The 17,292-nt window shown below is 39.9% G+C and overlaps 1 protein-coding gene across 1 annotated transcript in view; it reads right to left on the bottom strand.

Annotated features, from left to right (window-relative positions):
• EMILIN2 (elastin microfibril interfacer 2) overlaps positions 1–17,292 on the bottom strand; it is a 68,432-nt gene that overhangs the window by 49,946 nt on the left and 1,194 nt on the right. Inside the window, exon 2 of the mRNA XM_073679118.1 lies at positions 16,660–16,782. Within this exon, the coding sequence (XP_073535219.1) occupies positions 16,660–16,782 (123 nt within the window). The remainder of the gene's footprint in view (positions 1–16,659; positions 16,783–17,292) is intronic.

Here is a 17,292-nt window from a genome sequence, read left to right on the forward strand (position 1 = left end):
ACACATTTACATCATGACTGGCTCCGAGATAGTGACCTCAGAAAAGAACCAGATATTTCCAAATTTCAGGTTGATGATGCTCCAAGATTCGGGTGTATGTAACTTTTATTCCTCCTGTTTTTGTATGATGTATAAACTGTGAATGATGTTAACACTAAGTAAAAATAATTTGTTTGTTCTGATAAAACATTTTTCAAGCATTTTAGCAATTGAGATTGGATTTTCTAGTTTTCCATAGAACAATTCTTATTGCTCTATTTCCTGATTGGCTACAATATTCCAAATCCTTATTTGGTAATAGAGAAACAAGCAGATGCTTTTATTCCCTGAAATAGAACAACTTACAACAAAACCTCAGGAAGCAGCTAACTCTGCCAAACACAAGCAGATATGGAACGGCATCACAAGATCGCAGATATGGAACGGCATCACAAGATCACAGATATGGAACGGCATCACAAGATCGCAGATATGGAACGGCATCACAAGATCACAGCTTTTCTTTTCTGGAGTTTTGTAGGGGTGAATGTATACGTATTGTCTATAGAAAAAGGCTAACATTTCTCCTTAAATGACAAAGAGGGAATATAAAGAATATAGTCACGTGTAACATGTATCACAAAAGTGTCACAACACAGAATAGAGGTAGCCAGGATGAATAAATGATCCATTTCTTGCTTCCATAGCGGTTTCTGAAGTGGTTTATAAGAATTATTTTGTTTTTTTCTTCACGCTTCATGACTTGAAGTATCAAATTTCGAGCTAATTGAAGGAGGGAACCGCTTTTTTTTGCCCACCAGGAGTTGAACATATGAACTGCAAAGTGGATTTGAATTTTTAAAGTGAACCCGACAGCCGATAGCATGTATCAGGCACCGGCTGTATGATCTCAGCCAGGTATGTTTGACTCTGAATCACTCTCTCTCTCTCCGCCCCCTGACAATGACTGACAGGTCTGTCCCTACACACGCATGCAGGGAGAGACCTGACATTCAAGGGGAGTGGGAGGGGAGATGCTATTGCAGACCAAGTCTCATAGCTGAATAGTAGAAAACACCGGTACCCGATGGCTTTTCCCCAGTTTTAAAGTTTATTTTTTAAGAGTCAAACATATCTGGCTGAAATCAGACAGCTAGTGTCAGTTACATGCTGTCTGTGGATCGAATGGCACGTATCAGCTGTCATGTTCCCTTAAGGCTTTTTTTGAGCAGATCTGTTCAACCTAAAAAACGTCTTCAAAAACTCTGTCTGAACATAGAATAGAATTCAGACCTACAATTATGAGGTAAGCTGCTTTAGGCTCATAGGAGTCACCTGAAACAAATACTTTAATAAACAATTTGGGATGCATTCACAATAGTCAGTTTCATAGTGGTGTGAACTTGAAAAAAATAAGAGTGTTATAAAAGAAAGACAAAGCAGCATCTTTTTTTTTAATGTTTCTTTGTTTTTTTCTTAAACACTTTTTCCACATTTTTGACTGCCAGCGTTTTTTTCAGTTTTTGTAGCAAAAATGCTGTCAAAACATTAAAAAAATACCCGGGAATATTCGGGGAGTCTTTTGAGCCTTCCTACTGACCTACATTGTAAAGTATAGAGCAGAAGATGCCTGAAGAATGATCAGGTCACTTATTTTAACAGCTTGGAATCTTTGGAAACCTGCAGTGGTTAAAAGACACTCAAAAGACTGAACAAATGAACAGAAAGTTGTTTTTACATAGAAATGTATGTGTACATTTTTTTGAGTGTTTTCTGAGTGCTTTTACAGGTGGGTTTCAGAATGAACCTGCTTGAAAAAGACATTGGCCCTAAGTCAACAAGACCAGCGATTTGCACACCTCTTAATGAATCAGGAGCGTGTGAAAAGTATTGTTCGCCTTTGTGGGAGAAATTGGTCTCTCAATGACAAAAGTCTCAAGACTTTTGCGCAACTCTGAGTTAACTTTTTTGCAACTTTTCAAAGCTTTTTTTCTGTGTAAAAGCTTTGATATCTTGGGACCATAGTGTGCACCTATCTTAAGACTTCCATCCCACATCTATATCAGTATTTTTACTTAGTATTTACTTCTCAGTAAAAGCTTCATCTGCCATTGTATAGCCATACAGTGGTATATCTCTGTTTAAAAATAAAAGATACGACACAGCATATGTCCTATTATTTTATGGTAGGCTACAGTATTGGGAATTGCAGTCTTCTTTCCTATGCAAAAAAATTTGCAGCAGACAGTTGCATGGAAGAGACTGGGTGCTTATTCCAAAGGAGCAGGTCACATTATTCCTTACTTCGTCAGACAATTAATATTGCATAAATGAATAGCACACCAAGAATAGTCACAAAACTGAATGCATTTTTTCAGTGCCTTTAATTTTCTACCTTCCTGTCCAAAAAAAGTTATTACACCGCAGAGTGAAGTATAGCAACGTTTCGGGTAATGTACTCTACGTCAGTCTAAGAATAGGGTATGTGTGGAATGTCTTTCTTGGATGAAAAAAAAATGCAGAATATCCACTCCACTCCAGAAATACACCTACAATACCAGTAGACACACGTGTCTCCACAATGAGGGAGAACACTAGCCATCAAATTATAAGAATTTCCAAAACACCATAATTAGGTAATCATCCTCATACACATGCAGTAATCACTCAAGGGAGCTATAAACCACTAAAAACCACAGTAATTAACTTGAACATATGTATGGTCCACCAGAAAAGCAACAAAAGCACAGCTAAGTGGCATAAAAGTCAATTGGGTCTGTCTTACTGCTTCTGTCATAGCCAAGTGGGTCCAGTGTATATCATAAGAGGGGCTCATGCAGAGTGGTCCTCCAGATATAGGGATTGGCACCTAGCCCTCAAAAGGGAGAGACGGCAATTGAACTATGTTCTAACTTCGGTTACCACTTCCTTGTCAGGGGACTCCAGAACCAGAACCTGGCCTTAATCAATGGTCTCTACCGAGCCCTTATTGCCCGTTTCTGTCTTTGTAATGAGCTCATCAACAGACTAAAAAACACAAGACCTCAGGCAGTCCGTGCTGTGGATTAATACAAAAAAAACTCTAACAAAAATATAGAAAAATATAGAAAAATGATTATGCTGCAAGGCCGTGCACTTTTGCTTCTGAAAGTTGAGGTACACTTTCATTTATTTTATTTTTTCCATTTAGCACATTTTCATAATGCTTTTCACTGTTGGTACTATTCTGGAGACTGTGCATTACAGTATCCCAAGTTGTTAGTTATGATCTACAGCTCAACGCTCCACTTCTGTTATTTTATGCAAGAAGCTTGCTCAACAAAATAATCAATTTAGTAACCAAATAGCTTAGTTGAAAATGGAGAGTGGATTCGATTTTCTCTGGTTTCCTCAGAGAATTCCTGAAAGCTCTCGCCGTTAGGAATGCCAGGTCAATATAAAATAGCTGGAGCAATGAGAAAACCTTCTACAAGGAATCAGTGGCCAAACCTTACCCAATATATTGAAAATGCCAGTATATAAAAGTGCCAACATATACAACAAGCAGAGCCAAAATCTAAAAAAGAAATCCAAGAATACAAAGAAGTGAATAAAAAACAGTTGTAAAACACAAACACGTTTATTAAAACTACTTGGTGAATATGTAAAAGGAAGAGTAATGGAAAGGAGAAAGGATACAAACAATAGTCCTTTGTACATCGAAGGCTTGGATTTCATGTCTTGTATATTAAAGAAATGGATTCCAGTAAACAAAGTTCACTCCCTTGAAAATAATTTGTAAATCAGATGCAGCGCCTGAAGCACAAAAAGCACCAATGGAAAGTGGAAAATATTAATATAGAGAGAAACAAAAAGATACTGTTAGCAGATTATAATGTGAGCTAATGGGGAACATCCAACTGCAATACATGGTGCGGGGTGACTAGACTATATTTGTATCAAATAATGAGAACATTATGTAACACATATATTGTTGTCTATGCAGTCTAATGCCTAGCCCTACACAAAATCAAAGAATTCAGAGGTCACTTTTGTAAGCTTTTTAATACAACTCCCACCCAAAAAAAAAAGGAAAGATACAATAAGTTTAGAAGTTAGGGAGGTGAATAAGTGGCTAAAGAGTTGGTGCAAGGCAGAAGGGTTTGGGTTCATGGAGAACTGGGCCGACTTCGCGGTCGGCTACAGGCTCTACCGTAGGGACGGGCTGCACCTCAATGGGGAGGGTGCAGCGGTGCTGGGGAAGAAGATGGCTAACAGGTTGGAGGAGTTTTTAAACTAGAGACGGGGGGGGGGGAAACCAAGGAAATAGGTGGGATGTGAGGCAAGCAAGGGGGAAGGGGAGAAGTGAATATAATGAGGGTGGAGAGGGGGGTGGGGATAGTACAGTTAGATCGTTAGAGAAGAATAGGATGCTAAATAACCCCAAAGTTTTATCTTGCATGCTGACCAACGCAAGAAGCCTGACCAATAAGGCGGATGAGCTGCAGGCGCTTATATCGGAGGAGAGGTATGACATCGTAGGTATAATAGAGACTTGGCTAGACGATAGCTACGACTGGGCGGTAAATTTATTAGATTATAGTTTATTTAGAAGGGACCGGAAACAGGGGAAAGGCGGAGGAGTCTGCTTATATGTAAAGTCATGTCTAAAACCCAGACTAAGGGAAGATATAGGAGAGGGAGAAGAGGGGGTCGAGTCCATGTGGGTAGAGATAGAGGGAACTAAAAATAATAATAAAATATTACTGGGGGTCTGCTATAAGCCACCAAATATAACAGAGGAGAATGAGAATCTGCTATTAGGACAAATAGACAAAGTAGCAAAACATAATGAAGTGATTGTAATGGGGGATTTCAACTACCCGGATATTGACTGGGAAACAGAAACCTGTAGATCTCAGAAAGGAAAAAGGTTCTTGACAAATATTAAGGATAATTATCTCTCCCAACTAGTGCAGGAACCAACGAGAGGGAAGGCCGTGTTGGACTTAATACTGACTAATAGGCCTGATAGAATAACTGAGGTACAGATAGGGGGGCACCTAGGTAATAGCGACCATAATATTATCGACTTCAAAATGCCCTTCAGTAGGGTTATCAATAAGGGAACAACAAAAACATTAAACTTTAGGAGGGCGAAGTTTGATCAGCTGAAAGAAAGCCTTCATCTTATTGAATGGGACAAAGTTCTTAATCAAAGGAATACGAATAGTAAATGGGAAACCTTCAAAAGAATTCTGAATACTCAGTGCGAGAGATATATACCGTATGGGAATAAAAGGGCCAGAAATAAGAGGAAACCAATATGGTTGAACAAGAACGTAAAAGGGGCGTTAAATAGCAAAAAAGAGGCATTCAAGAGATTAAAACAGGAAAACAGTAAGGAAGCACTAATGTGTTACAAGGAAAAAACGAGAACCTGCAAAAAACAAATAAAAATAGCGAAGGAGGAAACAGAGAGACGTATTGCTAGGGAAAGTAGATCAAATCCCAAACTGTTCTTTACGTATATAAATAGTAAAAGGATTAAATCGGATAATATTGGACCGATAAAAAGTGAGGAAGGCAAAATCATAGAGAAAGATGAGGATAAAGCTAATCTATTAAATAATTTTTTTTCGACAACTTTCACAAAGGAAATCGAAATAACAGGAGAAATGAGAAGTGACAAACTTAATCCTCCACTAAGTATGACAAATCTAACCCAAACTGGGGTACAGAAACGCCTCAGTAACATTAAAATAAACAAATCACCAGGACCTGATGGCATACACCCACGGGTACTAAGGGAACTAAGTAATGTGATAGACAGACCGTTATATCTTATATTTAAGGACTCTGTTGAGACTGGGTCTGTGCCACTTGATTGGCGACAGGCGAATGTAGTGCCAATATTCAAAAAGGGAGCGAAAAGTGACGCCGGAAACTATCGGCCGGTGAGTCTGACGTCCGTGGGCAAAATTTTTGAAAGCTTCATTAAAGAGGCAATTACGGAGCATCTTGATGCTAATAATCTTTTAATCCCGAACCAACATGGATTCATGAGGAATCGCTCCTGCCAAACAAACCTGATTGACTTCTACGAGGAGGTTAGCTCTCGAGTAGATCAGGGGGAACCAGTGGATGTCGTGTATCTCGACTTCTCAAAAGCGTTCGATAGCGTGCCACATAATAGGTTGGTATACAAAATGAGAATGATGGGGCTGGGGGAAAATGTCTGCAAGTGGGTAGCTAACTGGCTAAAGGATAGAAGGCAGAGGGTGGTTATAAATGGAATATACTCAGATTGGGTAAGCGTCACTAGTGGGGTACCACAGGGGTCTGTACTAGGCCCAATGTTATTTAATATCTTTATTAACGACATAGTCAACGGGATAAATAGTAAAATATCAATATTTGCAGATGACACAAAGTTATGTAAAACAATTAATACAAAAGAGGACAGTGCAGACCTACAGAGGGATTTGGATAAGCTGGGTAGGTGGAGCATTAAATGGCAAATGAGGTTTAACGAGGAGAAATGTAAGGTCATACATATGGGAAGGAAAAATGGAAGTCACCAGTACTCACTGAATGGGAAATCATTGGGGAATTCAGAGATGGAGAAGGACTTGGGCATCTTGATTGATAGCAAACTAAATTGGAGTGCCCAAAGTCAGGCCGCTGCTGTAAGGGCAAACAGGGTAATGGGATGTATCAGAAGAGGTATAGCTGCAAAGGATGAGAACATTGTTCTTCCACTGTACAAAGCACTGGTCAGACCACACTTGGAATACTGTGCTCTGTTATGGGCCCCAATATATAGAAAGGATATAAATGAGCTTGAAAAGGTACAAAGGAGGGCAACAAAATTAATAAAGGGAATGGAGGGACTGCAATACCCAGAGAGGTTGGCAAAACTAGGACTATTCAGCCTGGAAAAGAGAAGGTTGAGGGGGGACATAATAAATGTGTACAAATATGTTAGGGGACAGTATAGAGATCTTGCCCGGGATTTGTTCAAAAGGAGGGATATTACGGTAACAAGAGGGCACTCACTAAGACTGGAAGAGAAAAGGTTTCAGCACCAGCATAGGAAGGGGTTCTTTACGGTAAGAGCAGTGAGAATATGGAATTCACTGAGTGAGGCGACGGTAATGTCGGATTCACTAAACCAGTTCAAGCGGGGACTGGATGCATTTCTAGATACCAGGCAGATTTCAGCATATACTTAAAAATAAAATAAAATAGTAGGTTGATACAGGGATTTATTCTGACTGCTGGTTTCAGAGTCGGGAGGGAATTTTTCCTCAGGTGAAGATTGGCCAAATCATTTGGGGTTTTTGCCCTCCTCTGGATCAACTTTAGCAATTACAGAACTAACAGGTCGAACTTGATGGACGCAAGTCTTTATTCGGCTTTACAAACTATGTTACTATGTTACTATGTTAGAAGGTGGCAATATGGGATATAGAAAATCTGTATAGATGTAAAATTGCTAGTAATATTTCTTTATAGTTGTTATTAATATGTTGAAAAAAGATGCAAGTCCATCAAGTTCAACCTTTCTCCACCAGTTATACATTGTGTATCGCTAGATTATAACCCATGCCATTTGTTGTGAGAAAAACATCCGGGCCCCTTTTTAAAAGCTGTTACATTATCTTGCATTACTACTGGACATCTTCCGATCAGGCATTCCACAGTCTGACTGCTCTAACTGTAAAGAACCCTTTCTGCTGGATTCACCTTTCCTCCACACATAATGAGTGCCCCCTGGTCCTTAGTATGGTCTTTGGAAGGAATAAGTCGTGTGCCAGTACATTTATACATATAAATGAGATCTCTTTGACGTCGTTTTTCTAAGCTAAACAAGCCCAACTTTTCCAAACTCTCATTATAGAAGAGGCCTTCCATCCCTTGTAATAATCTAGTTGCTTTCCTTTGAACTGACTCTAACTTCTGAATATCCTTTTTAAAATGTGGAGCCCAAAACTGTATCCCATATTCCAGATGTGGCCTCACAAGTGATTTATAGAGGGGCACTAGAATTACAGGTTAAGAATAGTATACCAAAATACAAAAAAATGCCAAAATATATTCATGGTTGTGTGTCATACTATTAGCCAATATTCCCTAATGTTTCATCTATGTTATCCTTCCTGCTTTGTTCTGCTTTGCAAGACTGGCTGCTGACTAAAAAAGTCAGAAAGTTAACAAGTCACATCATTATCAGATAACTGTCACATATTCGGGTGCAAATGCGACAAACAGAACCTGGAGATCTGTTTAATTATTATAAATTAATTGAAGCTATAAAATTGGTTGCAAAAGTGCATAAACCCTTTAAAAATGTGTCCTGTATACATAAGACATGGGACAATGGGGCATCCATTGCATTTAGAAGAAAATAGTTTTTACCATCTTTCAATTGATATGCAAGTCACCTATAGAATCTCAAATGTCTGTTCTTGTAAGAATCTATTACAGGAGTAAAGCAAGTCACCGGTTATTAATACATTGAAACATCACTACTGCATATAGATTTGCTGGAAGAGAAGAAGAACACACATACGGTTTACTGTGAGGGTCCGAACAGACAGATGTTGGCGTCCCATGATAACCACATGAGTCTAAGCCGCCCCTCCCTTTCTAGCTGTTTCTCAGGGCCGAGTAAATTGGCTGCAACATTAGTTGCTCTAAATAGAACATTATTAAACGAGGGTTAAGAAAATCAAGAAAGTGCAATATAAAGAAGCTGATTGCAAGGGTTTTTCCCATCTTTAGAAGAGGATAGAGAACATAGCTGTGCAGGGCCCCGTCTGAATGGAGTGGTCACGTGCACCGTTGCTCCATTCATCTTCTACAGGGCTAGCAGATATATTGCTGAGTACAGTGCTTAGAGTTTTCTGGCAGTCCCAAAGAGGATGAATGGAGAGGTGGTGCACGTGATCAGCCATGCCTCCATTCAGATGGGACTCTGCAGAGCTCCACTCTCTGGATCTGTAAGGATCCTAACATTCGGACCCTCACTGGTCAGAAATTTTCAACTATCCATAGGAAAGGTGATAACTTTTAAAGCTGACAAAAACCAAAGATGAGCAAATTGGCCTATAAAAATTCAGATTCGTCTGAATCCAAATATTTTGTGATTTGCTTTGTGCAAATTAAGCAAAGTCGCGGCCAACAGGCAATTTTCTGACTTGCAGAGGGAGAGTGTTGTAAAAAAAAAATATTCACCCGTCCCACTGCTGCAGCCCCTCATCCCAACCTCCATGCAGCTCCCTCCAGCCTTAGAGCTTTTAAAAGAATGCTCGATTTACAACGAATAAATCTGACACAAATCTAATTTCCTGGCTAAATCAGAGTGAACTGCCGAATCAGAATTTTGGTAGATTCGCTCATCACTAGCCCTTTCAAGAAAGAGGACTTGTGTCACCTGTCATGACATGCCTAGTAAATATTCACATTCCTTATAAAACAATACTGGAGCTCCTTTTCTTGCAAATCATCATAGCGTTGTCACTACACTATCTAGTGTTGACATTTTCAAACACGTAATGTAAGGCTGCAGTTATTAGCAACGCTCGTAGTCGGTGTAAACATGCTGCCAATCACCCAACTAATGAGCAAAAATCTCATTCATCAGGTGACATGATTGTTTAGCTTATTAAAAAATCACTGTTCTTGGAAGCATATTGTCGTGTGTAAATAGGAAGTGCTGCCGAGAACAAAGGTATTTTATAGGCACAGAACGATCGGTTTAACGATTGCTCTGTGAGCATGTGAAGTGTGGTCAGCCTGTGTAAACTGGCTATTAAATGACCACTAACTGGCTTACACATAACCGTCACATAGCGCTCATTTAATGTAAATGCACCCTAACACCTTGTTGTTAATTTATCCAGACATTTTGAGGAGGACTAACAGAGGAAAAGCACAATGAAAAGTTCCAAGTTGAGATGTTCCAGAATTATTTTAATGTGAATGCAAGTAATTACTAAAATAAACACATCAGGAGAGATGAGAAATCCTCTAGAAAATTATAGAGAGCGGAGATTGTCAAGCAGTTTATGAGGTTATTGTTTTATCTATGTAATTTTGTGTGATACTATTGTTAGTATATGAATGGGTGCTGACTATTTTTGTAGGCTACTTTTGGACTGTTTGGGCTGGCTGACCCTATCCTTCCTCACATACTATGAGCAGTACAGTAACATGTCTGGATGATAATATGCCAAGTACATTGTGCAATTTCTTTACTTTTTTTTCTTAAAATATAAAATAAAATAAATCACTATAATCATTGCTATACAGGTTAAAGTTTCAGCTTTTCTCCAAGATTTGCCACAATACCATGATCATAGCCACCAAATCAATATCTGAAACGTGGAGATGTCTAAAAACATCCTCTTTTCTCAACTTTGGTCAATATCCAAAACTTGTACATAATCGCATATCCACAGAATGTTTATTAGGCACGGATCCCACCAAATGCACCAATCTCAAGGACGGGAGCCTGGAGGCATGCTGCAAAGTTGGTCATCTATTATAATTCTAACCATCTCTCCACTGACAGTAAAGCATGATAAGCCCGATCTTGAGATTGGTACCATTGGTTGTCTAAAGAATGTTCTACCACGCTGAATGCACTTGGGCACAAAAATCATCAAGATCTGCTGCTGGCAGCTCTTTTACAATTGCTGACCAGTAACATCCCTGATGTGCTCAATGAGAGACAAGCACAGAGATGCTACAGGCCATGGTAGCAGATTTAGGCCATGCAGCTTGCTCACAGCACAAGATAAATGTGGACTGGTATTGTCTTGCTGAACAACTACTCATAGGACACCTTGGAGAAGTGGCCGTACCAATGATTCCACAATCAAATAATCTTTGTAACATCAAGCTAATAAGTGTACCTGGAATAAATACTATAGGAGTCTGGCTACTGTACACTAATCCATCCCACACCATAATACTGAGAGTTGGACCAGTGTCATGTTCGCTTGTGAGGACTCTTCATGGTATCGTCCACATGGTCTCCAGATGGAGACGGAAGGCAGTAATAGAACAACTGAGGTCCATTCTTTTCAGTGATGAGTCCCGCTTTTGTAATGAACGCAATGATAGTTGGACATAACTTAAAAAACGGGCCCCAACTCTGAACACATGACATATTGCACCATCACACAGATATTTAGACTGCATTTATACAATTCGATTTCAGACTGTTAAAAGAGAGCCGACCAACTATATTCAAGTCATTCAGCACTTGTTTGCTGGTATTTTACACAGGCTGATGAAGAAGGATGGGAACAGAACGATGGCTGGATTGATGGTTTTGTCCCCATAGAGAATCATGTTATCTGCAGAACATCTCCTGTTTACAAGGGGTGAAGTGCCACCAAGAACTATTATTTTTGTTCCGGCATAAACGATTGAATCACCTGATGAATTAGCGTTTTGCTCGTTAGTTGGGCGACTTATTTATTTTACTCACTTATATAGCACCATTAATTCCCAGCACTTTACATCATCACTTTCCCCATTGGGGCTAACAATCTAGATTCCCTATCAGTATGTTTTTGAAGCGTGGAAGGAAACTGGAGAACCCAAAGGAAACCTACGCAAACATGGGGAGAACATATAAACTCCTTGCAGATGCTGTCGTTGCTGGGATTTATGAACTCAGGACCCCAGCACTGCTAAGCTACTGTGCTGTCATGTTTACATCTACAAACTTGTTTTGCTGCCAGGATTTTTAAATCTGTATAATACACACTGTATGTTAGTCACGCACCCTATTCTACAGACATACACATAGCAATTACAGCATGATGTACCTCATAATGTGTTTTCAGTGTTGTATAACCCTCCTGTGTCTTTATTCTAAGTAATTGTTTATTTACTGCAAAACTGACGTTCAATCTTGGCACTCCTATTGCATGGACTAGTTTGATAGAGCTGTCCCTCATCTCTGTACTTCGCTGATATTACTCCCAATGTGGCGTGATTGACAAACCATCGTGTGCAGGGAGAGCAGGGATGAGGAGAAGAGAAACAACTTGTTCTCCTCCTACCTGCACCCACTAGTTTGTCAATCACCATGCTTTGGGAGAGATACCAGCAAAGTACAGGGATGAGTGACGGTGCTCCCGGACTGTGCACCCGGGACAGTTGCTCAGAGATTACATTTAAAATTTTCAATAACTGTGTGAACTTTAATTTATGACAAATAAATCATTAAAATCATTATTAAGAGGCCGATACGACTGATTATGGGGTTAAATCATACCCTCAAGTTTCCTTTAAATGCTCACATATGCTGCATGTTACTCACATATACAGCATGGAGGACATACTAGGCTCTCTCCTCCTCCTCAGTTTCTTCAGGCTCTCTCCTTCTCTTCAGTTCCACAATATTCCCACCTGATGAAGAACCTTTGGTCACATGACCATAAGGTCATCAAAGGTCCTTCTACATTCCTAACCTCAGAATTGGCACTGACAATACAGGTCTGCATATTTTAGTGCAGTTTCAGGCTTGAAAAGGTTGGAGGCCCTTTTGTGGATGGAAGTCCTGGACAATTGCCCAGTTTGCCTCGCTTGTCCTTGCTGCTGGATGTCACTATCTTATGGCTCACACTGTGATTTTTTTCTGTACCCTGCTATACATCTGGCTGAGGCTGACCAGAGACGCCAGGCCTGAGGTGGCCTTAACTGTGTCTTTCCCTGGAAGACGGGAAAGTAACTGTCATGGCAAAGTTCCCAGAAGTTACCTGAGAAGTGGCTACAGCAATGATGTCACAGATGAGATGTCCCCTTTGCTGGAACAGTCATTGTACAGTGGGCATATTTTGCAGCCAGTGATGCTTTTTCTTACTCTTTAACCCTCCTAACCACACACTTACAATAAATAGACCCCATTTCTAAATTACACCAGGATATAATGTATATATTGAAATAAAGAGTCCTGATATTACTGCCATACAATGCTTACATGTTATTGGCCTCATGCACCTTTCTCTACGTACTTCATCAACGAACAATCCTATGAACTATGCAGACCCGAGTAATAGCTGAAAGAAGTTGTGATATGGGTTTGGGTCAGATGGAGAAATTCTGGAAATTTAACATCTCCAATCAGGAAATGTCTTGTGAGTCATTGGATATAAAAGTTTGGTCTTTCGTCGGGTTTAGAAGGGTGTATTTCACGGTGCATATACGATGCCTTCTATTTATTAGAGTGACCAGTGATTATGTTGATTGCTCAGAAAAGAGTGAATCAGGATGATAATTGCCAAGTGAAAATGGGCCTTTAATTGAGGCTTATTGCAAAGGTCAGTGTGAACTATGATAAAAGATCTGGTGACAACTCCTCTGACGTTTGCGCCGCAGACATAATATTCAGGTTTAGAATTCTGGAACATATTGTAACGAAAATACAAGCAAAAAATTCATAAAGATGGTGTCTCGTAACAGTTATGGTGATACAGAATAGATCAATGAAAGAAACAAAATCCACAAAGTCTATTCCTGCTTATCAACAGCACATACAGATATGGGATATGGCTCTCTAATAGCACGTGTAGGTATGGGATATGGCTCCCTAATAGCACGTGTAGGTATGGGATATGGCTCCCTAATAGCACGTGTAGGTCTGGGATATGGCTCCCTAACAGTGTGTATAGGTCTGGGATATGGCTCCCTAATAGCACATGTAGGTCTGGGATATGGCTCCCTAATAGCACGTGTAGGTCTGGGATATGGCTCCCTAATAGTACATGTAGGTCTGGGATATGGCTCCCTAATAGTACGTGTAGGTCTGGGATATGACTCCCTAATAGTACGTGTAGGTCTGGGATATGACTCCCTAATAGCACGTGTAGGTCTGGGATATGGCTCCCTAACAGTGTGTATAGGTCTGGGATATGGCTCCCTAATAGCACATGTAGGTCTGGGATATGGCTCCCTAATAGCACGTGTAGGTCTGGGATATGGCTCCCTAATAGTACATGTAGGTCTGGGATATGGCTCCCTAATAGTACGTGTAGGTCTGGGATATGACTCCCTAATAGCACGTGTAGGTCTGGGATATGGCTCCCTAATAGCACATGTAGGTCTGGGATATGGCTCCCTAATAGCACATGTAGGTCTGGGATATGGCTCCCTAATAGCACGTGTAGGTCTGGGATATGGCTCCCTAATAGCACATGTAGGTCTGGGATATGGCTCCCTAATAGCACGTGTAGGTCTGGGATATGGCTCCCTAATAGCGCGTGTAGGTCTGGGTTATGGCTCCCTAGTAGCACGTGTAGGTCTGGGATATGGCTCCCTAATAGCATGTGTAGGTCTGGGATATGACTCCCTAATAGCACGTGTAGGTCTAGGATATGGCTTCCTAATAGTACGTGTAGGTCTGGGATATGGCTCCCTAATAGCACGTGTAGGTCTGGGATATGACTCCCTAATAGCACGTGTAGGTCTGGGATATGACTCCCTAATAGGACGTGTAGGTCTGGGATATGGCTCCCTAATAGCACATGTAGGTATGGGATGTGGCTCTCTAAAGTATATGTAGCTATAGAACATGGCTTTAATTTCCTCCAGATGGAAACATTGAAAAACAGAGGGAAAGAAAAAAATAAAGGAACTGCTGGTAATTGATTAATGGAGGGTTATGTTTGGGCTGTATATGGGTTACACACAGCGCTTGTATAGCAGTTCTTCAATGGCTTATGGTGCCTGCTTGATGAGGGCTGTAAAGTGTTTGTGAATTTACTTTTCAGCCATGGTAAACACAGACAACCCCCACTAATTACCATTGAGAGGGGCTTTCATGATGTAGAATTTCTATGAGCATGAATGTAGGTTAACGCATAGCTGGCAGAGTATTATCACATTGCTCAACCCAGCAGAGCCAGTAATCAGAGCAGCATTCACAAGACTCCCAGGATCTTCTCCTTCAAGTATGTTGTAAGAGTGTTTAAAAAGGACCATATGAGACTAGCGCCCTCCAGATCCATGGAAACAAAGACATATCTTGTAGCATGCCAAAGTGGTGAGACTACATTTACAATCTATGTTAACCATTTCCTGAACTTGGGAAATAGCACAGCTGATAGCAGTATTACAGATTGGTGTGTACCACAGGGCTATCATATCCAGTTGTTAAACTTATTTTGGGATGTTTAAGAATTGTGGTTGAAAGAGAATTTCCACCGCAACAAACAATACCTGGAAAGAGAATCCCCTTAACAGTCATCTTATGGGAAACAGGTTAATATTATATTCAGACGTTTCTATAATTTCTATATTGTCCTTGTCTCCGGATAACAATCATCAATAATTGCCTATTTTCTACTCGTAGTTTTGGGACCATTTTTTGTACAGAAGCCTATATGAAAAACTTTGGAAAAGCAATATCTAAAGTTACTGACTCGCAAAACACTAACAAAAGACAAAAAGAAAAATGTTGTGACATTTCAGCCTCAGATTGGAAGTGATGAGTTACTTCCCTACTACTAAGTAAGCGTGTGTGTGATTATGGACAGTAATACTTATAGGTCTACATGTAATCTGTATGCTGCGGTCTAATGCAGCACATATTCCCCCCCTACATGCAATGCTTCCAGGGGAACATACTTCTATAATACATCATGCAATCAACAAAGCCACACATGATTTTTCATGGATGATTAGAAAATCCGCAAGCAAAAAAAACCTCAGTGTGCCTCCCTGTAAAGTACAAGTCATGTGAATGGCCATATATTTCTAAGAATTATATCAAAGATTCAAGTGACACTTGGGACCTTAGGAGATAAAGCATTTAAAATGATGATGAATGAACCATTTCAATACTTTGATAATATATTGCAAGCCGTGTACTCACGCTGTAAACAATATATTACAAGCCCTCATGTATAGCAATGAATTAAGACATTTCATATTCTAAAAATATTTTCAGTCTGGCTGTAATTAAGCCTGATGAATAATACTTCCTAATATCTACCCAGAACTTGTAGTCAAAGTCCTTCCTTATTTCTCCAGTTCCCAAAGCAAATATGTCATATGCAAATTTCACCACCCTTTGGCTATCAGAGATAAGGGGCTCAGAGGCACTGTACTCATGATCATAGTACTCCGCCCAGAACATAAGACCCTCCTTGTTTAATAGCTTCTAATAGTGTCTACGTTGAATTGGTCACTTTTTTGGGAATAACCAATATGTAAAATCAGGAAGATAATCTAATGTACTTTAGCTGCCAAGGACTGGAGAATATACATCATTATTTTACATAATTATTTATGAAGTTATGACAAATAAAGTAGCAAATTATAGCCATGAGAAACCTCAATTAAGGAGAATCTCCTGTGTACATGAAGCTTCTGTGGTCAATGGCTACCTTAGTAGCAGGACCACCTTGTCAGGATCCCGATAATTATAAGTGATAAACTTTGGACAAGAGAATTATAAATATCTGAAACTTAAGGTCTTCACTGTAACTTACAACTTCCAGTATTTCAACCAGAACTAAGAATGCTACATAATGTACTCTCCATACAGGAGTTGGTATCTTCTACACGTTTATTTGCACACTTGTCGGATTATGTGTGACTACTTTGCGCCATCATCTATTATAGACATTTTAAATCAGCTGAACTGGTCATCAGCCATTCCAAGATCTGGTCACTTACGCCAGTATTGGTTGACAGTGGATCTGGTTCCAGCTACATCTGTACTGAGTCTGGATAAAGCTCTCACTCCCGTCCATGACAGTACAGCTGACATTCTTGTTCACGATGTAAGCGCACCAGTTTCTATGGAAAAGAACCAAAAAAAGGCAGGAGATCAGCCAGTGAACAATAGACGTCATTTCTACATTCTTCCATTGTAAAGTCATTGTCAAACACGACTATTGAAGAGCAGTCAATTAGTAATTTACCAAGTTCATTGTTCTCCTAACCTCCTGCATATTCTACAGTCAAATGTGCTGCCCTTCTTAATAGATCTGGTGAACCTTCCATAAGAGGCTAGTCTGGAGAAATAATGTAACTCCTCAGCAGGACAATATGAACAACTATTATCACGGACTGGAAAAATAATGCGAAGGAGGTCACCAACTGGCAAATGTGCTAGCAACCACTAATCGTTTTCATTCTCTAGGATGGTCTGACAGTACAATCTGCTTTGTGTAGCTCAATATTCCCATACATGCATCCTATTGTAGTTCCTTTATATTTGACAGCACATCTATCCATGGAGCTGCCTTTTCTGTTCAATGTCTGCAATAGGAGGCATTAGGAGTTATTAGAGATTGGTGAAATAGA

The sequence above is a fragment of the Phyllobates terribilis genome, unplaced genomic scaffold (assembly GCF_046119375.1).
Source record: "Phyllobates terribilis strain yellow unplaced genomic scaffold, ASM4611937v1 Scaffold_4__5_contigs__length_816908805, whole genome shotgun sequence".
NCBI lineage: Eukaryota > Metazoa > Chordata > Amphibia > Anura > Dendrobatidae > Phyllobates > Phyllobates terribilis.